The sequence below is a fragment of the Chionomys nivalis genome, chromosome 11 (genome assembly GCF_950005125.1).
Source record: "Chionomys nivalis chromosome 11, mChiNiv1.1, whole genome shotgun sequence".
NCBI lineage: Eukaryota > Metazoa > Chordata > Mammalia > Rodentia > Cricetidae > Chionomys > Chionomys nivalis.
In genome coordinates, this window is record NC_080096.1 from 74,177,928 (window position 1) to 74,196,489 (window position 18,562).

At 43.5% G+C, this 18,562-nt stretch overlaps 1 protein-coding gene across 4 annotated transcripts in view; it reads left to right on the top strand.

Moving 5' to 3' along the window:
* The window catches only part of Cdk5rap2 (CDK5 regulatory subunit associated protein 2), a 191,053-nt gene that overhangs the window by 95,808 nt on the left and 76,683 nt on the right, over positions 1-18,562 (top strand). For all 4 annotated transcript variants that reach the window (XM_057784811.1, XM_057784814.1, XM_057784812.1 and 1 more), the window contains exons 14-17: positions 7,186-7,283; positions 13,638-13,747; positions 15,834-15,943; positions 16,769-16,897. In XM_057784811.1, coding sequence (XP_057640794.1) covers positions 7,186-7,283; positions 13,638-13,747; positions 15,834-15,943; positions 16,769-16,897 — 447 coding nt within the window. The remainder of the gene's footprint in view (positions 1-7,185; positions 7,284-13,637; positions 13,748-15,833; positions 15,944-16,768; positions 16,898-18,562) is intronic.

Here is an 18,562-nt window from a genome sequence, read left to right on the forward strand (position 1 = left end):
CTGTCCTGGCTTCCTTCAGTGATGAACTATAATGTGGAAGTGTAGCCAAAGAAACACTTTCCTCCCCAACTTGCTTTTGGTCATTGTGTGTCATTTCAACAATAGAAACCCTAACTAAGATAGGTACTTTAGAGGGATACATTTCTGTGGATTGATAGGATTTAGTTATTAAACTTTGCTGCTATAATGTCTTAGTTATATTTAGTTAATTGGACAAAATGTTTGTAATCGTATAAAGCTGGTTGAATATTTTAATATTTATTACATTTATTTATTTTGTGCTGCGTTGTATCTGTCCCTCGTATAACCATGGGTACCAAGACATTGCATGGGCATTTGGTAGTATCGACATCTTAGCAATTTTTAAACTATTCTTCAAAATGCTGAAGTATTAGGTTTTAATCTGTTGTGCAGGCCTTATTGCAGATTGCAGACAAAGAATTGTAAATTGCATTTCAGAATTGTAAATTTCTGGTGTCAATTTAGGAACTCCCAGCTGTTGCAGCCATACTGTCTTTGTTCTGTTCCAGTGGTTCTCACCCTTCCTACTGCTGCAGCCCTTTTATACAGTTCCTCATGATGTGACCCCCAGCCAAAAAATGATTTTCATTGCCATTTCATAGCTGCAGTTTTGGTATTGTTGTGAATTGTGATGTAAATACCTGTGTACAACATTTCCGATGGTCCTGGACGACCCCTGATAAAGAGTTTGGTTGAGAATCACTGCTCTATTCCCTCAAGAAACGTTTGCTTTTCAAATGGTTGTTCTTTCTGCGAAGAAAATGTGGATTTCTTTTGCTGTACCTTTGGCCATTTGTGTTGATTTAGGATTTATCTTCTGCCCATTTTTACAAAGAGCTCAAGGCTGTGATGTTGTTTCTGTTCCTGCTGAGCATTGTGTGGTCCTGAGAATTAATGCTTGGGTGCCGAGGGAGCTGACGAAGAGTGTGTGCAGCTCCTGCTATATGTAGCTTGTCACAGCTGTGCTTTCCAACTTGGTTGATGACGTGGTTTGGAGATGTGGCTGCGTTTTGTGAGTGTTGCAGTATTGTGGCACAGCTGATGAAGTAGGCCCCATCCATCTACCAGGTCACCAAATTTCCTGATTAGTGGAAGTGATGCATTAAGCCTTCTCTTTACTGGTTTGCTGTCTCTTCAGATTGTTATCTGCACTGTACACGTTTCCTTAAAGGCCTTAAGGAACAGGTGGCAGAGCAGAAACTACCCCCTGCCCTTGTTGGGTCAGTCATACTACTTAAGATCTCTGGCCTTTGACAAGTCACCAGATCTCTTTGAAATGTCACAGGTTCTAATCTGTCTTTTGAGGGGATAAAGACTAATGGAGGCACACTCACAGGATTCCTCTAGTTTGCGTGCTCCAGAAGCTAGTGTAGAGTAGTCTTGAGTTCAGTGGCCATGAGGAAGAACTTTGGGGACAACTTGGAGGTTCTCACAAACACTCGATGGGATGCTCTGGAGAAATGGAGAGAGTGCCATGGACTTTAAAGACAAAGATCTTGGACTTTGGCCTCTGTCTTTGACTTAATGTAGACCTGGTCACTCCTAAATGGTTGTGTGATATGACCCTCTAAATCTTAGAATACCCAAGAGAGAATTGTGCTGGGTGAGCACAGCCCCAGAGCCTTGCTCACAAAGGAGCAGTGTTGGCCTGTGCATGCTGCTATGTCTAAGGGACATTCTGGTTAGGCAGGAAAATAGTGGTGAACAGGGCGATCAGTCCTAAGGCTGTGGAGGATGCAGTGCAGAGTCACACATGGAGATGTGTGCCAAGTTCAGTGCCATGTTGGGAGACCTCCTGTTAAACTGTTCCATGTTTAGAGATGCCGGTGGAGAGGGTTGGTGGCACCTGCTCAGCAGGTGGGTCTTACTGCCCACCAACCCTAGGGAGCCTAGCTCTCTTCTATGCCAAGTAGATCTACTGGCTGTCAGCTCTGCTGAGGGTGCCAAATGACTTCATTCTAATGGGGCATGAGTCAGCGCAGGGGAATAGGTGATTGATGAAATGGGACGCAAATGGCTCCGACGAGTTCATTTATTTAACATGGGTGAGCAATTTGCTTCTAGGAAGACGTTGACTCACTCTGACTTCCATTATGCAAAATATCCACAGGAATCTCTGCTCTTAAGATTCATATCAGTCCCTGTGTTCCCCTCTTACCTATTTAATCATCAGTTCAGCGAGTGTTTATGGCAGGATTTGATTTGTGCCAGACACCAGGCCTGGTTTAGGATAACGGCTATATGCTTTGCTCATCCTGAACTGGTGGTTGGCACAAAAGCTCTGGGTAAAGGTGGGTGGGTGCTTCCAGGCCAGAGGAGAGTATTTTTCTTGGCTAGAGAGGGCTTCCTCTAAGATTGGGTTTGAGAAGGTCCTACGAAATGTGGGGAGTGTTACTGGGGAGTGGTAAACAATATCTCACCACCTCTGTGCTCTCTGAGGTTCTTTGAGACTTGGGGAGGGATTTCAGAAATCCCTGAGAGGAAAGACAGGAGAAAGGAATGAAGACAGATGCTAAGGAGTGTGGTGGCCTCAAAACTCTGGCAAAGAGCTGCCAGGAAGAAGAGGAGAGGAGAACTGGGCTGGGCATCTGAGCCTTGGCCTGACAGTTCTCTTCACTGTGGTTCAGAGCCTGGCCTACTGAGATTCTTTGTCCACTAGAAGCCCACATTTTCTACTTTATTTCCTAGCCCTTCTTGATTAACTTTGACATTACATGAAAGCACATATCCTGACTTTACCGATTATCAGTTAAGTGAACTCAAGTTACAACTGAACAATGGGAAGATTGATATAGTGTCCAGCGCTTTTATAAAGTACCTAGCACAGCACCAGAGCATTGGGTTGGGACATAGAGCTGACACCAGGTGTCCACTCCATCCCAGGCGCCATGCGTTGATTAATTCATTTAATCTTTTTAACCTCATAAGGTAGGCGTGGATGTGCTGAGGAGCAGAGACTTGGAGCCCATGCCCTACCTCATGATCCTGATGTGGGGCTTGATCACCATCCTTGTGTCTTTATGTCTAGAACTGGGGAAAGGTATCCCCTTTACACCTAGGTTGTGTTCACAGTCATTGAGAGACTACCTGGAGAACATTTAGCATAACAAGCCCATAAAGTCAGCACAGCTGGTAAAGGGGCAGGCAGAAATGTTGTGCTGTGAGACAGGATACAACAAGACCAAGGACTTGGTGGCTTTCTTTATCTTGATGTCCTCTCAGGTGCTTATGTGCAGCTGAGAACTGAGAGAACCCCATTGGGGCACTGTTGTGTGCAGAAGCATTTAGGAGTACATGGGCCTAGTCTGTAGCGTGATTTACAGAAATGCAGGATATCTAGCTGGGTTACTAGCATCTCAGGCCTAGCCTGGTGGTTTATTGTTCCAATCTTGAGTGCACAGCCCCGGGCTGAAGTTCTGCCTGGACTGGAAGGACAGCATTGTTTTCTTGAGTCAGGGTGCTTAGCCTTTTTTTTCTTACTGCATTTGTTTGCAGTCCAGCTGAAGTCAAAGACTCATGCCCTAGAAAAAAATGTTTAAATGCACAAAATTTATAGATACATCAGTTGTGATATAAACCAATATTTTGAGATTCAGTTATCAAAATATAAAAAGTTTGCTCTAGAAATGATATTTGTAATGTTTTTAAATAACAAAAATTTAGTGATGAGTATAGTGACCACAGTAGCTTTGAAATAGAAGAATAAATGTTCTGAAATGTCTTTGACACTTACAAAATAACCTATTTTAGCGGGCAGAGTCTAGAGCTAGCCCTAGTGCTTGTGTTTGTGGCAACTGCAATAGAAGTGAATGGTGCTTCCAGTTAGAGGCTAGTGAACAGAGGCTGAAGAGACACAGGGTTTCTGGTCACATTTGTGTGTCCCCTATATGTGTTGGTAAGGTTGAGAAGAATGTCTGTGAATAGCAGCGGCCACTTCCCTGAGCTGGATATTCTCTTCAGCATTTGGAAAGTTCTTAATTTTGGTTGCACACTGCCGGTAGGCTGTACACATTACCTAGGTCATTTTAACATTATTATTTTTGGGTTAATTTAAAGTTCATTAAAAAAAATCCTAAGAATAAACACATTTACCTTTTCTGCATGATCTGAAAGTTGCACCATGAAGCCCTTGTCACCTCTGAGTCCTGTAAGCAGGCATTAACCAACAGCAGGAAATGCTCATAGACTGCACTGCCTTCTAATTCTCAGATTATTCACAGTTCCTCAGGTGCCTCAGGAATGCTTTGCACAAAGGGTTTGATTTAGGATCCCGTCTTGAGATTTCCAGTCTTGATTTTTTAGTCTCATGGCTTTGCTCCTTTGAAGTATGCAGATCAGTTCTGTGTTCATGTGGGACTGTATGCTTAATGTTTAGTGATTTGATTTAGTTGGTGCATCTTTGGTGGGTGTGTCAACGTTGTGGGATATTTGATCGTACTGTGAAACTCTGACTGTGTTAACAATGTCAACCTTGGATCGGGGGTGGAGCCAGTAAGTAGCTGACAAGAATTAGTCATAGAGAGTATGGAGGAGCTAGGAATATGGATAGAGAGAGGCACACAGGAAGGAGTAGGAAGGGACTTGGAGATTTGCAGGCTTTTTTAGTTTGGGGATGAATGGAGAGATGCTATCCTGCCAAAAACAAAAGTCAGCTGGTTGCCTTTCAGTCCCTGTGAGCTAGCCAGTTTTTACCCCAACACATGATTCCCGAGTCTTTATTGGTAAGTAGAACAATAGAGACTTAAAAACTGCCTTTGGTGGCAATGGCAGTACTGGTGCTGGAGGGACAAGAAGTCCTCCCGGGTCATAGCCTGAGCGGCATAGTACTGATGGGAGTTGGGGGTGGGGTGGGAAGAGCAGATGATAATTAAAATATTAGGAGACTCAGGTTCACCCGCTGTGCCAGAATGGTGATGCTGTGTTCACACCTTCTTCTGTTCCATGATACACAGTCCATGTGTTTAGCTACTAATTGTGCTGGCTTTGTTAAGTTCACAAAGACTATGTCTTCAGGAATCTGGACTATCCAGTTTCCCTTTTTCCTGTGTACAAAGGAAGAATATCAGGGTAGTGTTTTGAGTCTGTAAATAATCCTGATTTCCAAATACTCACCCTTTAGTTTTAGCATCCTTTTATGTCTGTTGGCCAATTTGTTTATTACAGTGATGATTGCCAAATGGTTATGTTTTCTAATCCCATCATCCTTCCCTCACTTATTAATTACCATTTTACTGTAAGGAAAAGCCTCTTCTCATGTAGTCATTTGTATTAATTTTTGACTTTGTGAATTCCTATGTTATATAATTATTTTTATGTTCAAACTGTCTCATGTTTACCTGGCAAGAGCTTTTTTGAAAATGACCTCATTATTTAGCCATTTATTTATTAGCTTTGCGGGATTATAATTGAAAACATCAAGTTTTGGTGGCTGAGGGTATAGTTCATCGACATGTGGAGTGCTTGCCTAACATTCACAATTCACTGGGTTCTGTCCCTAGCACCAGTACCCCCCCCACACACACACTCACTCACACAAGGTATACAGTTTAATATTTTGATAGCCATTGTGAAATCACCACAGTCAAGATACCTAACATAGTCATCACCTCAGAGTATTCCCATGGTGTTTTTGAAGAGCATGTTTACTATCTACCTTTGTAGCAGATGTCAAGTATGAGACACTGTTGTTCACTTGGTCCTCATGCTGTGTGCTACCTCTCTGGGACTTACTGGTATAACTGAAACTCTGTTTGATGGCTTGCACCTCTATTTCTCCATCCCTTCATAGGTCCTAGCAATCAATGCTCAGATAATTAAGAATGTATTTTCTGGCCGGGCGGTGGTGGCGCATGCCTTTAATCCCAGCACTTGGGAGGCAGAGGCAGGCGGATCTCTGTGAGTTCGAGACCAGCCTGGTCTACAAGAGCTAGTTTCAGGACAGGCTCCAAAACCACAGAGAAACCCTGTCTCGAAAAACCAAAAAAAAAAAAAAAAAAAAAAAAAAAAAAAAGAATGTATTTTCTGGCACAACAGAATGCCAGAGGCACATATTTTTGTCTTTGATTTCGTCTGTCCAGTACTGGAGTTAGCTGTTTTTCCAATGTCTCTGGTTCCTTGGCATAATTTATCTTAATCTGCTCTGTAATTTCATAAGGTTATAGTCATTGTCGATTGCTTTTTAGGTAAAGTCAAAGCTGTTAATAAACAACTTTCCAAATCCCTAAATTGTGAAGTGGCTGCACCAGAATTTGAACTTGAAGGCTAGTTCACATTTGTGAAAGCTGATCCACAAAACTGTATCTCCGTTTCATAACAGAGGAACTCATCCTCGTGGGGTTGACAATCTGCTTTTCTAAGACTGTTTTGCTAATGAGCAGTGATCCAGCCTAGTCTCTGTCATCACCCTGTTCTGGACACCGCCAAGTGCCACTCACTTGACCTCTTCCACTCTCCTGTATGGGTCTGTTTCAGGTTTTGCTAGGTTTTGCATTGTGAGTGTTTCTGTGAAACAGCATCTAGTGTGGTGAGGTATTCCTTAGAGTGTCCTGACATCAGGTCAGCAGCACTGAGTGAGTGTGGCTGAATCAGGTGGCTTTGAGGATCTTTCACAAACAGCTTTTGGATGTTGGTAGCGTGGCTCTCTACTTTGTGTTGAGTATTAGTTAGCTTCATGTTACTGTAGTGAAACACATAAGATGATTAACTTATAAAGGGAAAGGTTTTTTTTTAGTGTATAGTTTTGGAGGTTCCCACCCCACGATTGGAGTTCATTATGTTGAGCAGGCAGTGAAAGGGAAAATCTGGCAGAAAAACTGCTCACTTCAGGTCTAGGAAGCAAAAGAAAGAGAAGAAGAGGATAGGGTCCTACAGTTCCTCTTAAGGGTGCATCCTCAATGACCTAGCAACACCCACCAGGCGCCTTGTCTCAAAGCTTCTGCTACCTTCCAGTGGCACCACCCTGATGGACCTTTGGGCACTGTGCAGACTGTCATTCCCAACTTCTCCTGCAGGTGGTGCTGTGTGACTGTGGCCTGAGCTTGAGTCTGACTCAGAGCCTACAGTCTGTGGTTTTAAAAATCCAGAGCTAGATACATGTGTTTGCGTAATGGCAGGCCTTATTCCTTGACTTATGCCCTAATGTCAGATGCCCATTGTCATTTCCAGGAAAAGCAACAATCAGACTATGAAGGGCTGACAGGGGATTTAAAGACGGAACAGAGCATATATGCCCATCTGGCGAAGACTCTGCAGGACTCAGATAGGTAAGTTTCTCTTCAGATACCACAACCACACCTACTTCCGCTTAGTCCTGCTGGTTTCTGAGTTTGGGGCAGGAGGGGGAAGTCACAAATCCCACTAGCCTAGTAAACTTTCAAAGCTGGTGAGTCTCCTTTAATGGTCAAATCTACATATTATCAATGAGTCAATCAGGATTGATTAGAGCAACAAAATTAGCGTTAAAATAGAATGAATGTTCTGAGTTTTCAGTTCTTGATTTTGTAACTAGGAAGTTGTTCCATGTGTCTTCCATGAGGAAAATTCTATCGCACATGATTCTACAAAGCCAAGAAAGGTTAGGTGACTTGTCCAGGGTGTGTTGGCAGACCCCTGGGATTTGGCCCCATCTTCATGTATTGAAGTGAGTCATGTCTGTAGAATTGCTGAAATCATTTGGTACCGTTGAAGGGTGGAGAGGAAAGGCAGCTGTGGCTGGTGACATCGCTGTCAGCCTCTTGTCAGGAGTTCTAGTTCTGTGTCCCCAGGCAAGTGGCTTGTTCCATCCTCTTTTGCACCTCTCTAAATCATCTGTCTATCCTCAGGGTAGTTCTAATTGAAAGGCTATGGTATCTGGTGTTTATTTCAAAACAGTAGAGGAACAGAGGTAGGTATGGTTGTGATGGGACAAGATTGGCCACAGCTTCCTGGTTATTGGTCTAGGGTGTGGAGATGTGCAGAAGGGACTCCTTACTTTGTCTTTTTTAAAAAATAATTTCCAAAATTTCCATAGTTAAAAGCATGACCGTCCCCTTTCCTTCACCTATGCCCTTTGCTATTGCCGCACTGGGCTCTTCAGTGTTCCCTGGACTGTGCAAACCTGCCTCTGCTATCAGCTGCCATTCCCTGCCCCACAGTCCCTGCCCTTCTTTGCACTATCTCATAGCATGCCTTCAGGCTAGCCCAGGTGTTACTGTCAGGAGGCCCATCTGATTCTCAAGTCAGCTGTCCCTCTGTGCCCCTCCCCTTCTCAGGGCAGGATTGTCTGCAAGGCCTGACAGAGCAGGTGCTAGGGAGTACTGTTTAGGAATGCCCCCCTCTAGCACTGATCCTCCAGGTTATGAGGTTAATTCCCAGATTCAGAGGTGAAATGAGTTTAGATACAGCGGAAAACATGCTGCTGGAACTAGGTGTGGACATAGCTCAGGAAGCCTGACTGTTTTCACTCTGGAGAGGGCATGGAGTCAGGGGAGAGAGAGAACAACTTTTTCTTTCATGGTACAGCATCTCTGACAGAGCCAGCATAGATTCTGGACTCAGAGAGACTTTCTGGGTCAACGTGACTGCTCTTAAGAACTCTCAGCATCCAAATGGTTCCTAGTTTCATAGCTCTTTCCTAATGAATAAAAACATGGATGAGACTGAAGAGGGGCAGGGCTGCAACTAATGAACAAGGATGCTTAAAAGGTTTCATACTCATCTTCAGGCCTAGATCCACACCCCAGCCCCAGCACTTAGCAGGTTTAAGCTTGTGGGTTTCATCTCTAACACTGAGCCCCAGTATGTGTGTTTATAGTGCAGAGATGGGCTGGCCTGCCTACCCTCTTAACCTAACCTTTGCCTATCTCCCAACACATTTTTATTCTTCCCTCCCTCCCTCCCTCCCTCCCTCCCTCCCTCCCTCCCTCCCTCCCTCCCTCCCTCTCTCTCTCCCTTCCTTCCTCTCTCTCCCTTTCTCTCCCTCTCCCCTCTCTCCCTCCCTCCCTTCTTAACCTCTTCCTTTCCATCTGCCCATCTTTTATCCTATCTACTTTCAACTTACCAGCCTCCAAACCTGCTTAGTTTATCTACTTCTCTATCTACCCCATATCTGCCAGCCTTGGTAACATTGCTATATAAGAAATAGTGGTTTGAATGAGAATGGCCCCTTGGTCCTTGTTGCTGGAACTGTTTGAGATGGATAAGGAGCTACTGTGGGTGGGCCTTGAGGGTTGGAACCCACACCATTCTCAGTGTTGTCTGACTTTTCTTGTGTATGGTCATGGGCTCATCACTCTCTGAAACTGTAAGGTACAATAAACTCTTTCTTCTTTAGGCAGTAGTAGGCATCTCAGCCTACAGAAAAGTAACTAAGACACAAAGTCTGATACTATGTAAACTTCAGTGCCCTCTGGCAGACAGGAAGCTTTCAATTATTAGGAATAGCAACACCAAAAGCCCAGCCTCCTGGTCCCAGCCTGCACCTGCACACACACACACAGACACACCCACACCCACGTATATATAACTATGGGGTTTTGGATCCTCAGACCTTGGAGCAGAGGACACAGTTGCAGATGAGAGCCATTGAGTTTTTGTTTGTAGTTTTATTATTGCTCACTCTGGAAATATAGTAAATGTACCTATATGGTGCGGGAGAATTGTCTGTATTCTGTCAGTCATGTTATAAATAAACGCTGATTGGCCAGGCAGGAAATATAGGCGGGAAAATCAGACGGGAAGTAAAAATGATGTAATGAGAACAGGAGAATTCTGGGAAGGAGGAAGTTGATTCCTCCCATTCCTGCCCAGACCACCAAAGCAGCAGGATGTGACCTGCCCCATTGAAAAAAGGTATTGAGCCACATGGCTAACATAGATCAGAAAAAATGGGTTAATCAAGATGTGAGAGTTAGCCAGTGAGAGGCTAGAGCTAATGGGCCAATCAGCTTTATAATTTATAGACACCTATGTGTGGTTTTCTCTAGGACCAAACAGTTGTGGGAACCGGGCAGGACAGAAACACAAACAAGCAGGCCCCTTCATGTTACACCTATAAGTATACTTGTGATTAAAGTGAGAAAGGAAGGGATAGCCCCCATGAGCTGGGTCTCTTTAGACTGGCAGTTCTCAGAAGCTGGTGACTTTAGTTCCATATTACAGAATGGAAAATGCTTGCTAGGGTGTTAAGGGCCCGCTTGACTCTCAGCTAGTCTCTCAGACTCTACTGTGAAGAATGATCAGAGTTCAGACCTTCTAGGCTTCTGAGCTGATGTCCTTGTGAATGTACCCTCACTCCAAGGATGAGTTCAGTTGTTGGTTAGACTCAGCAGTATGGGGAATATTTGGGACTGGATCTGTATAGATCACAGGGACACATAGATCATATAATACCCACTATGTACTCTAGGCTTTATAGATCATATAGTACACGCTAAAGATGTGGGATATCCTTCTATATATGTTTGCTTTTATTGGTTAATGCATAAAGATGTTTTGGCCAATGACTTAGCAAAGTCAGGCAGGAAATCTGAACAGAGATATATAGAGAGAGTAGGTAGAGTCAGAGAGATGCCATGTAGCTGCTGAAGGAGACAGACAGCTGGAACTTACCAGTAGGCCTCAGCCTCATGATGATACACAGATTAATAGAAATGGGTTAATTTTACATGTAAGACCTAGCTAGAAATACATCTAAGTTATTGGACAAGCAGTAATTAATATAATTTCTCTGTGATTATTCGGGTCTGGGCAGCTGGGAACAAAAGAGCAGCCTCCACTTACAATGTACCATAGGCACTGTGGATCATATAATACATACTATGCACTATAGACTTTATAGATCAATAGTACATACTATGTACTGTAGACTTTATAAATAATATAGTACACACTATGTATCATAGACTTTATAGATCATATTATACACACTATGTGCTGTAGGCTTTATAAATAATACAGTACATACTATGTACCATAGGCATTGTAGATCATATAATACACACTATGTACCGTAGGCTTTATAGATCATATAATATACTCTATGTGCCATGGGCTTTATAGATCATATAGTACACACTATGTACCGTCGGCTTTATAGATCATATAGTACACACTATGTACTGTAGGATGTTAGTAACATCCCTAGTTCTGCCTGCAAGCTGGTGCCACAGTGCCCCATCCCAGTATGGTTGTGGCAACCACAAATGTCTTTAGATATGGCCACATGTCTTCTATAGAGGAAAATTCTCTCCAGATGAGATTCCCTGCTGTAATTCCCAATAACCAGAATTTCTGGCTCATCAGATGAGGAAGGAGAGAAATGATGTAGATTTTTCCTGAGTGTCCACCAAGCTTTCTCATGTAACGTTCTCGCTTAACCCCCAAAACCAGCTCTAAGGAAAGATATTATTATCTCATTTTATGGCTGAGACAGCTTAGTGGACTGACCTGGGTCTATAGAGTGGGTTAGTGGCACTTCCTTCTTTTGAACTTTGTGTTTCTGCTCCTGGCCATTCTCTTCTGCAACTCTGTTTCAAGAAGAATTTTCAGTGCCTGTTTCTCTCTGAGCATAACACCTTTGCTCTGCTGGCTACTCATACCTTGCAAGGACTCTTGAGTTGGGAAAACCTAAGTGATAGACCTGAAGCATGAGCCCAATGGCAGGAGCTTCACTAAAACTCTCTCCTTTGCTTCCAAGTTAAATGTTTTGGCAGCATGCCACATGCAAGCCAAGCCAGTGCTGTGCTTTACCCCTGGAAGGGTTTCCATCTGCTAAACAAATTGACCATTGAGATTATTTGGAAGTGGAAGTAGGTAAAAGTTTTCTATAATCCCTTGCTTTGCATGGAGAATGCTTCACAGCGAACTGTCCTCAACACACAAGCAGAGAAGAGTAGATAGAGTGACTTATTTCCTCCGGTGTGTGTGTGTGTGTGTGAGAGAGTGTGTCTCTGTCTCTGTCTCTGTCTGTCTGTCTCTCTCTCTCTCTCTCTCTCTCTCTCTCTGTGTGTGTGTGTGTGTGTAGATAGATAGATATAGTTGTAGATATAGATATATTCCATTGATGGAACTGGAAAAGTGGGGCTTGAGTCTTGCACACATAAGCCCAGCAATAGCTTCTAACCAGTCTGGGAAAATATGATAAAAGCTTATGAGCCTTCTTCCTAGAAAAATCCATATATATACATTTTTATAGATAATTACAGAGCAGTGATAAACCCTTTTAGGGAACGGTATGTCAGATATTGGTTGTTTTAAAATGAAACTTTCTGCTGGGCAGTGGTGGCGCACACCTATAATCCTAGCACTTGGAAGGCAGAGGCAGGTGGATTTGTGAGTTTGAGGCTAGCCTGGTTTACAGAGTGAGTTCCAGAACTGCCAGAAATATACAGAGAAACCCTATCTCAAACAACAGAATCAAAAACAAAACAAAAATAAGTAACCCAAATGTCACACTTCACAGTAGGCTCAGAGCTCTGCTTTGTGGACTGTATCTCTAGTACAGGAGTCAGCTGGATCTCCATGCTCCTCTGAGAGCTGGGTGTGTGTCTTTCAGATCATGTGGCACTTGCACATGGATGTAAGTCCATAGCCTCCATGTGAATCTTCACTGTCTAGTAGAATAGTCATTAGCTAAGTGGCTACTTACACTTACACTTACTTTGAATTTAACAACATTAAACATTCAGTTCCTTGGTACATTAAGCCCCATTTCAGATGCTGAGTAGGCACATTAGCTAGTGGTTGCTGTATTAGATAGTATATAGAACATGCCTGTCACTGGAGGAAGTTCTGTTGGACAGAGTTCCTCATGATTGCTGCGGCTCTAACAGGCATGTCTTTTTCATGGCCTCATTGGGTTCTGGGCTTCTTGAACTGTGTTGACCCACATGTGAAACTCAACAAACATCCCCTCCTCTGGAAAAGCTCATTCATACTGTGCATTTCAAGCTTGGTTGAGTTAGTGCAATGCAGTTCTATGGACCCTGAATTGGTCTGTTTCTGGCTTGCTGTGAATTCACATTTTCTTAGTTTTTCTTCCCCCTTGGCCCTCACCCATAACCCTTACTCCTACTCTAGTGTGACCTCTTTGATGGGAACAGAACAGAAATCTGATTTCTCTCTCCTGAAGCCTGAGTGCTGAGTGTGAGAGCCTCTTAGTAGCTAAGCCTTCTCAAGGCATTATTCCAAACAGTGGACCATTCTGGAGAATTAGATTCTTTCCACTTGCTATGTCTCTAGTAAGGAATGAGTTTAAGTAAGTGGGGAACAGTCACCTGATTTTTATATTATATACTCAGTTAAAAATGTTGCCAGAAATTGTCACAAATGTAGGAGACTATTTAAGCAAGAAACACATAGTTCTCCCTTGCACGTCCAGTGGCATTGAGACTGTGTGGAAATAATCGCGGAGAAAAAGACTCAGGAAAATTAACATGTGTTGATCAGTTGGAGCATCGTAGCAATTTTTATTTCTTTGTGCTTTTATATTTACCTTTTTCTGTAATAAACACATTTACCATTATAACTAGAAAAAAACCAAACATACAAGTGATATGCAAGCCACAACTTTGTTGGGCTTTGCATCTTCAGCACAAATCAGCCTGTTGGGTAATTTCTGGTTGTTTTGTTTTACCTAGTATCAGCGAGGTTTTTGCCCTGCGGAAGCAGCTGGAGCAGGATGTGCTTGCCTATCGGAATCTGCAGAAAGCCCTGCAGGAACAGCTCAGTGAAATTCAGAGGCGAGAAGGTACACACTCCTTTCTAGGCTATCCTGTTGGTTGTTTTATGTGGAGGATCTTGATTGAACTGGAAGGAACACTAGACCAGGAAGTAGTATGGCCACATGATGCTATTTGATGACTGAGTCTGCTTCTATCTGGCTTCAGCCTTCCAGGTGGAAGGGCCTATTAAAGTCTATTCTGTAGAGGGTCTACGGTAGGTTTGCATCCTGCCCTTCTATAGGCATCATTTGCTACTCTAGCTCCAGATAACCTGAGGGACTGGAAACCCCATTGTCTGGTAATCAATCCTCATTGACTGGACTTTTCCTGCCCTAGCTCCTTGAGGAGGACCATGCATACAGCAAGATTGCTGTTTTAGATTCACGTAGGGAGGGCAGAAGGACCAGGGCCCATGGGATAGCATGGCAGTACCCATTATAGTATATCTGGGTCCTCTGCTATGCTACAAACTGGGATCCTTATAACTTGGTTTATATCTTGTTTCTTTCTGCACATCCAGCCCAGAGCTTGGCATATGTGGTAAAAACTGGTTGTTGCTCTGGCGGGTGACATTTCTTGACCCTGCCTTGTGCATAAAGTGCAGGCTCTTGCCTTTCCACCTCTGCTCCTCACAATCATCCAGTTAGGCAGAACAATTGTCAGCTTTTCTGTCTAGATGAAGGAGCTGAGCTGGGCATGGGGTCATTGATTTGCATCATCTGACCCAGGATGCTCTGTTCAGGAACTCTGTTCCGGAACACCAACAGTGGATATGTATATTAAACCAGATTCTATTTGTGGTGATGCCCCACTCGGTAAATGTCCCCTGGCTCTGCTCCTTATGTTATTAGAATGTGATATGTGCCATGGGAAGCAGACCCTGACATACAGGTAACCTAGACCTATTTGTACCCACTCTGGCAGATAGTTTTTGTGTTAGGTGTATGTTCTCTTCTTTTTTTTTTTATTAATTAATTTATTTAATTATTAAAGATTTCTGCCTCTTCCCCGCCACCACCTCCCATTCCCTCCCCCTCCCCCAATCAAGTCTTCCTTCCTCCTCAGCCCAAAGAGCAAGCAGGTTTCTCTGCCCTGTGGGAGGTCCAAGGACCACCCACCTCCATCCAGGTCTATTAAGGTGAGCATCCAAACTACCTGGGCTCCCACAAAGCCATTACATGCCCAGGAGGAGTAGAAGACTGGAAATAATCAAACTGAGGGCAGAAATCAACAAAATAGAAACACAGAAAACAGTCCAAAGAATCAATGAAACAAAAAGTTGGTTCTGGGAGAAAATCAACAAGATTGACAAACCCCTATCCAAACTAATTAAACGACAGAGAGAGAACACGCAAATAAATAAGATCAGAAATGAAAAGGGGGACATAACCACAGACACAGAGGAAATTCAGAGAATCATTAGATCTTACTACAAAAGCCTGTATGCCACAAAACTGGAAAATGCAAAAGAAATGGACACTTTTTTAGATAAGTACCATATACCAAACCTAAACCAAGACCAGGTGAACGATCTAAATAGACCTGTTAGTCGCGAAGAATTAGAAACAGTTATCAAAAATCTCCCTTCCAAAAAAAGCCCAGGGCCAGATGGTTTCAATGCAGAATTCTACCAGAACTTCCAAGAAGAGCTAATACCTATACTTCTTAATGTTCTCTTCTTATAAGAACTCTGGGGCCAGTAAAATACATCAACCATTTTCATACCGCTGCAGGTCTATGCTTGGGGTCTCATCTATTTTCTGCGTGTTCATCCCTAAGCAGAACCACTCTTACTTGAACTAAAATTTTATCATTTACTTTTGCCATTAAGAGTGGTTTCCAGGTATAACACTTGATAGGCCAATTATAATTCAAGATTGGCCACAGCCTACAGACAGTAAGAAACCACACATGGAGACATGAACCTGTAGCGCAGGCAAAATTACTTTTTCTCTGAAGGTCATGCTTTAACCCTGTGTGCTTCATCTCCCCTACCTGACTCTGTGGCAGTTGCTCTAGGTGGAAGACATGAAAATTGGTTTGGGGGATCTGTTTCTAATCCTCTTTCTTTCTGTCTCCATCGCACATTTTGTTTTGTTTGTTTTTATGCAGAAGAACCATTTTCACTTTATAGTGATCAGACATCATATCTAAGTATTTGCCTTGAAGAGCACAATCAACTCCAAGTGGAGCATTTTTCTCAAGAAGAACTCAAGAAGAAGGTATTGACCTGACCTGTTTGCTTTTTGGATTGTCCTTGCCTCTTTAGTTCCTGATCTCAGAGGTGTGCTGTTCTCACGCTCCCTTCCTGACCACCCTCTCTTTTCCTATTGCTTCACGACGCCTCATGTGTCCTTCACATCTATATGCACAGACAAGGTAGATTTTTTATTTAAAGAATCTTTTGAGAAATTATCAGACACTGGCATTTGGAGCTCAATTGCCTGTGCACTTGGCCTAGCAAGAGCTGGGCCTGGAGTTGGAGTGCTGGGCTGAGCCTGGGAACCCTGTGATGTCTTCTGTGGAGCCTGTTGCTCTATCTCCTTTGGTGCTTTGACTCTTGCTTTGTCTCATGCAGTTCTCCAAGTGCTCCAAATGTGGCAGCCCAGAACAGTGAACTTCTTTGTGTCGCTGGTTCTTCATTATAAAACAGCCTCTCCAACTCCCCAGGGGTTTACGGGGAATGGTCGACAAAAGCTCACAGGAGTTATTGCTTTATTAAGAACAACTTATATGACTGACATTGCTAACTGGGTATAGAGAGAAGGAGGTCTCTGCTATCAAGGAAGCTCTGATGTAGTTGGAAAAACTCTAGCTCTGGCGTATCTTTCCTTCAGAATGCTCAGACACAGATAGAATGGTGTTAGCTGCCATTGACCAAGTGCCTTAGTGTGCTGTGCCTGTGATCATGTGAGTTCTCATTCTGTAGACCTATGCTCTTCTAACCTTGTCTAACACAGAAGCTGAGGCTAGCTCAGGTCGCCTGCCCACAAGTTGTACTCCTCTGCCTTGAAGTGAGACCTCTATCTCTCTGCTCTTACCTCCAGGTCAGTGAGCTTATACAGCTTGTGAAGGACCTGCACACAGACAATCAGCACCTGAAGAAAACCATTTTTGATCTCTCTTCCATGGGTTTCCAGGGAAACGACAGACTTGAGTCAACAAAACAAACAGAGGTAAGAAGAAATGTTCTTGCTGTTCTGTGGTCATTGAAGAAACAACTCCCACCATCCACCCCTTCCCCTGCTTTGTAAGACTATCTGTCTGAGGGAGTTCTTTGAAATTCTTTCTGCTAGAGTGGAATCTTGAGGGCCCAGTTGATCATTAGTTCTGTCCACAGGCTTCCTCCAGCTCAGATCATATCTTATCAGAAAAGTTTGGTATCTTAGAATGCTATTGCTTTGGCCTAGCTCTGGCTCTTTGCTGCAGGTGGCATATCTGGATGAGTGGTGTGGTCTCAGAGTTGTTTGTAGAGTGGCTGTGGCTCCAGAGAGCATGGATAATATGGATGTAGCCTTGGAATATCCATAACTTAAAGGAAGATGTCTACACACTCCACGTGGCCTCTCACCCTGGTCACTTCTACGTGTCACTGCTGACTTACGTCTCTTTTCCTACATTAGTAACCATGCTGCGCAAGGAAAGAAGGACCTTGACACTGTGTTGGGGGAGGAAGACATTGCCTTCCTATAGCCTTGGCTAACCCATTTCTCCTGTGAAAAGACCTGGCTCCATATGTGCATTAGCATCTTTTCTGAAGCCAGGGTTATTTTGACCATTGGTGCAGAGGATCTTTCTGTACCAAAGTCCCTCAAGAACAAAACTGGGCTTTTCCTGAAGCATCAAGTCCATATAGGCGTCATATCTGTGGCCACACTATTTCTTGGGAAAGGTTTATGGGCTGTCTCTTCCCACCTTCCCAGTGGGAATTGCTCAGAGGCACTGTATTTATGCGCTGCCTTGGCCGTCTGCTTTCTTTGAGACAGGGATTATTATTGATCTTGGCCTCCAGGGCTCCAGATAATTTTGAAAAGCAAGAGCAATGGCAAGCCACTTACAGGAGAAACAAGTCTCCCAGCTTACTTCCTCTGAGGCTGTGTTTTTAATAAGCAGCTCCTTCTTCACGAGCTCCATTTGAGCTGTAAATGCCGAGTTTTGTTTGTTCATTTGCCCTTTGAAAAAAATCTGTTAAATGTCCCATTATGTCCTTTGGAGAACAGAGGCCTTTTCCTCTGCCCACTCTAAGATCTTAATACCAGTCAATTCAGATTTGAGTCATTTGTCAGATTGCCCTTCAATTTGATGTTCCCTAGGGGAAAAAAGAAGTCTTTTCCTTTATAACACAGTTCCCTTGGCTTTCCCCAGGATGGGATAGGAAGAGCTGCAGGGAAAGATGATTATTATTTGAAAGGGAGATAGGATGAGGAGAGATGGCAAAGAGGGGAGCCTGCTATTCTCTTGGAGGGTGTATGTGTGTTTCTGTCTTAGTTAGGGTTTTTATTGCTGTGAAGAGGCACATGACCACTACAACTCTTATGAAGAAAACATTTAATTGGGGTAGTCCTATTACAGTTCCCGAGGTACAGTCCATTATCATTATGATGGGGAGCGTGGTAGCATGCAGGCAGATGTGGTGCCAGAGTAATAAATAGCTGAGAGTCCTACAATTTGCAGACAACAGAAAGTCGCCTGACTCACTGGGAGGTATCCTGAGCAAAGCCCACCCCCACAGTGACACATTTCCTCCACCAAGGCCAAACCTACTCCAACAAAGCCACATCTAATAGTGCCACTCCCTCTGAGATTATGGGGGCCAATTACATTCAAATTACCACAGTCTC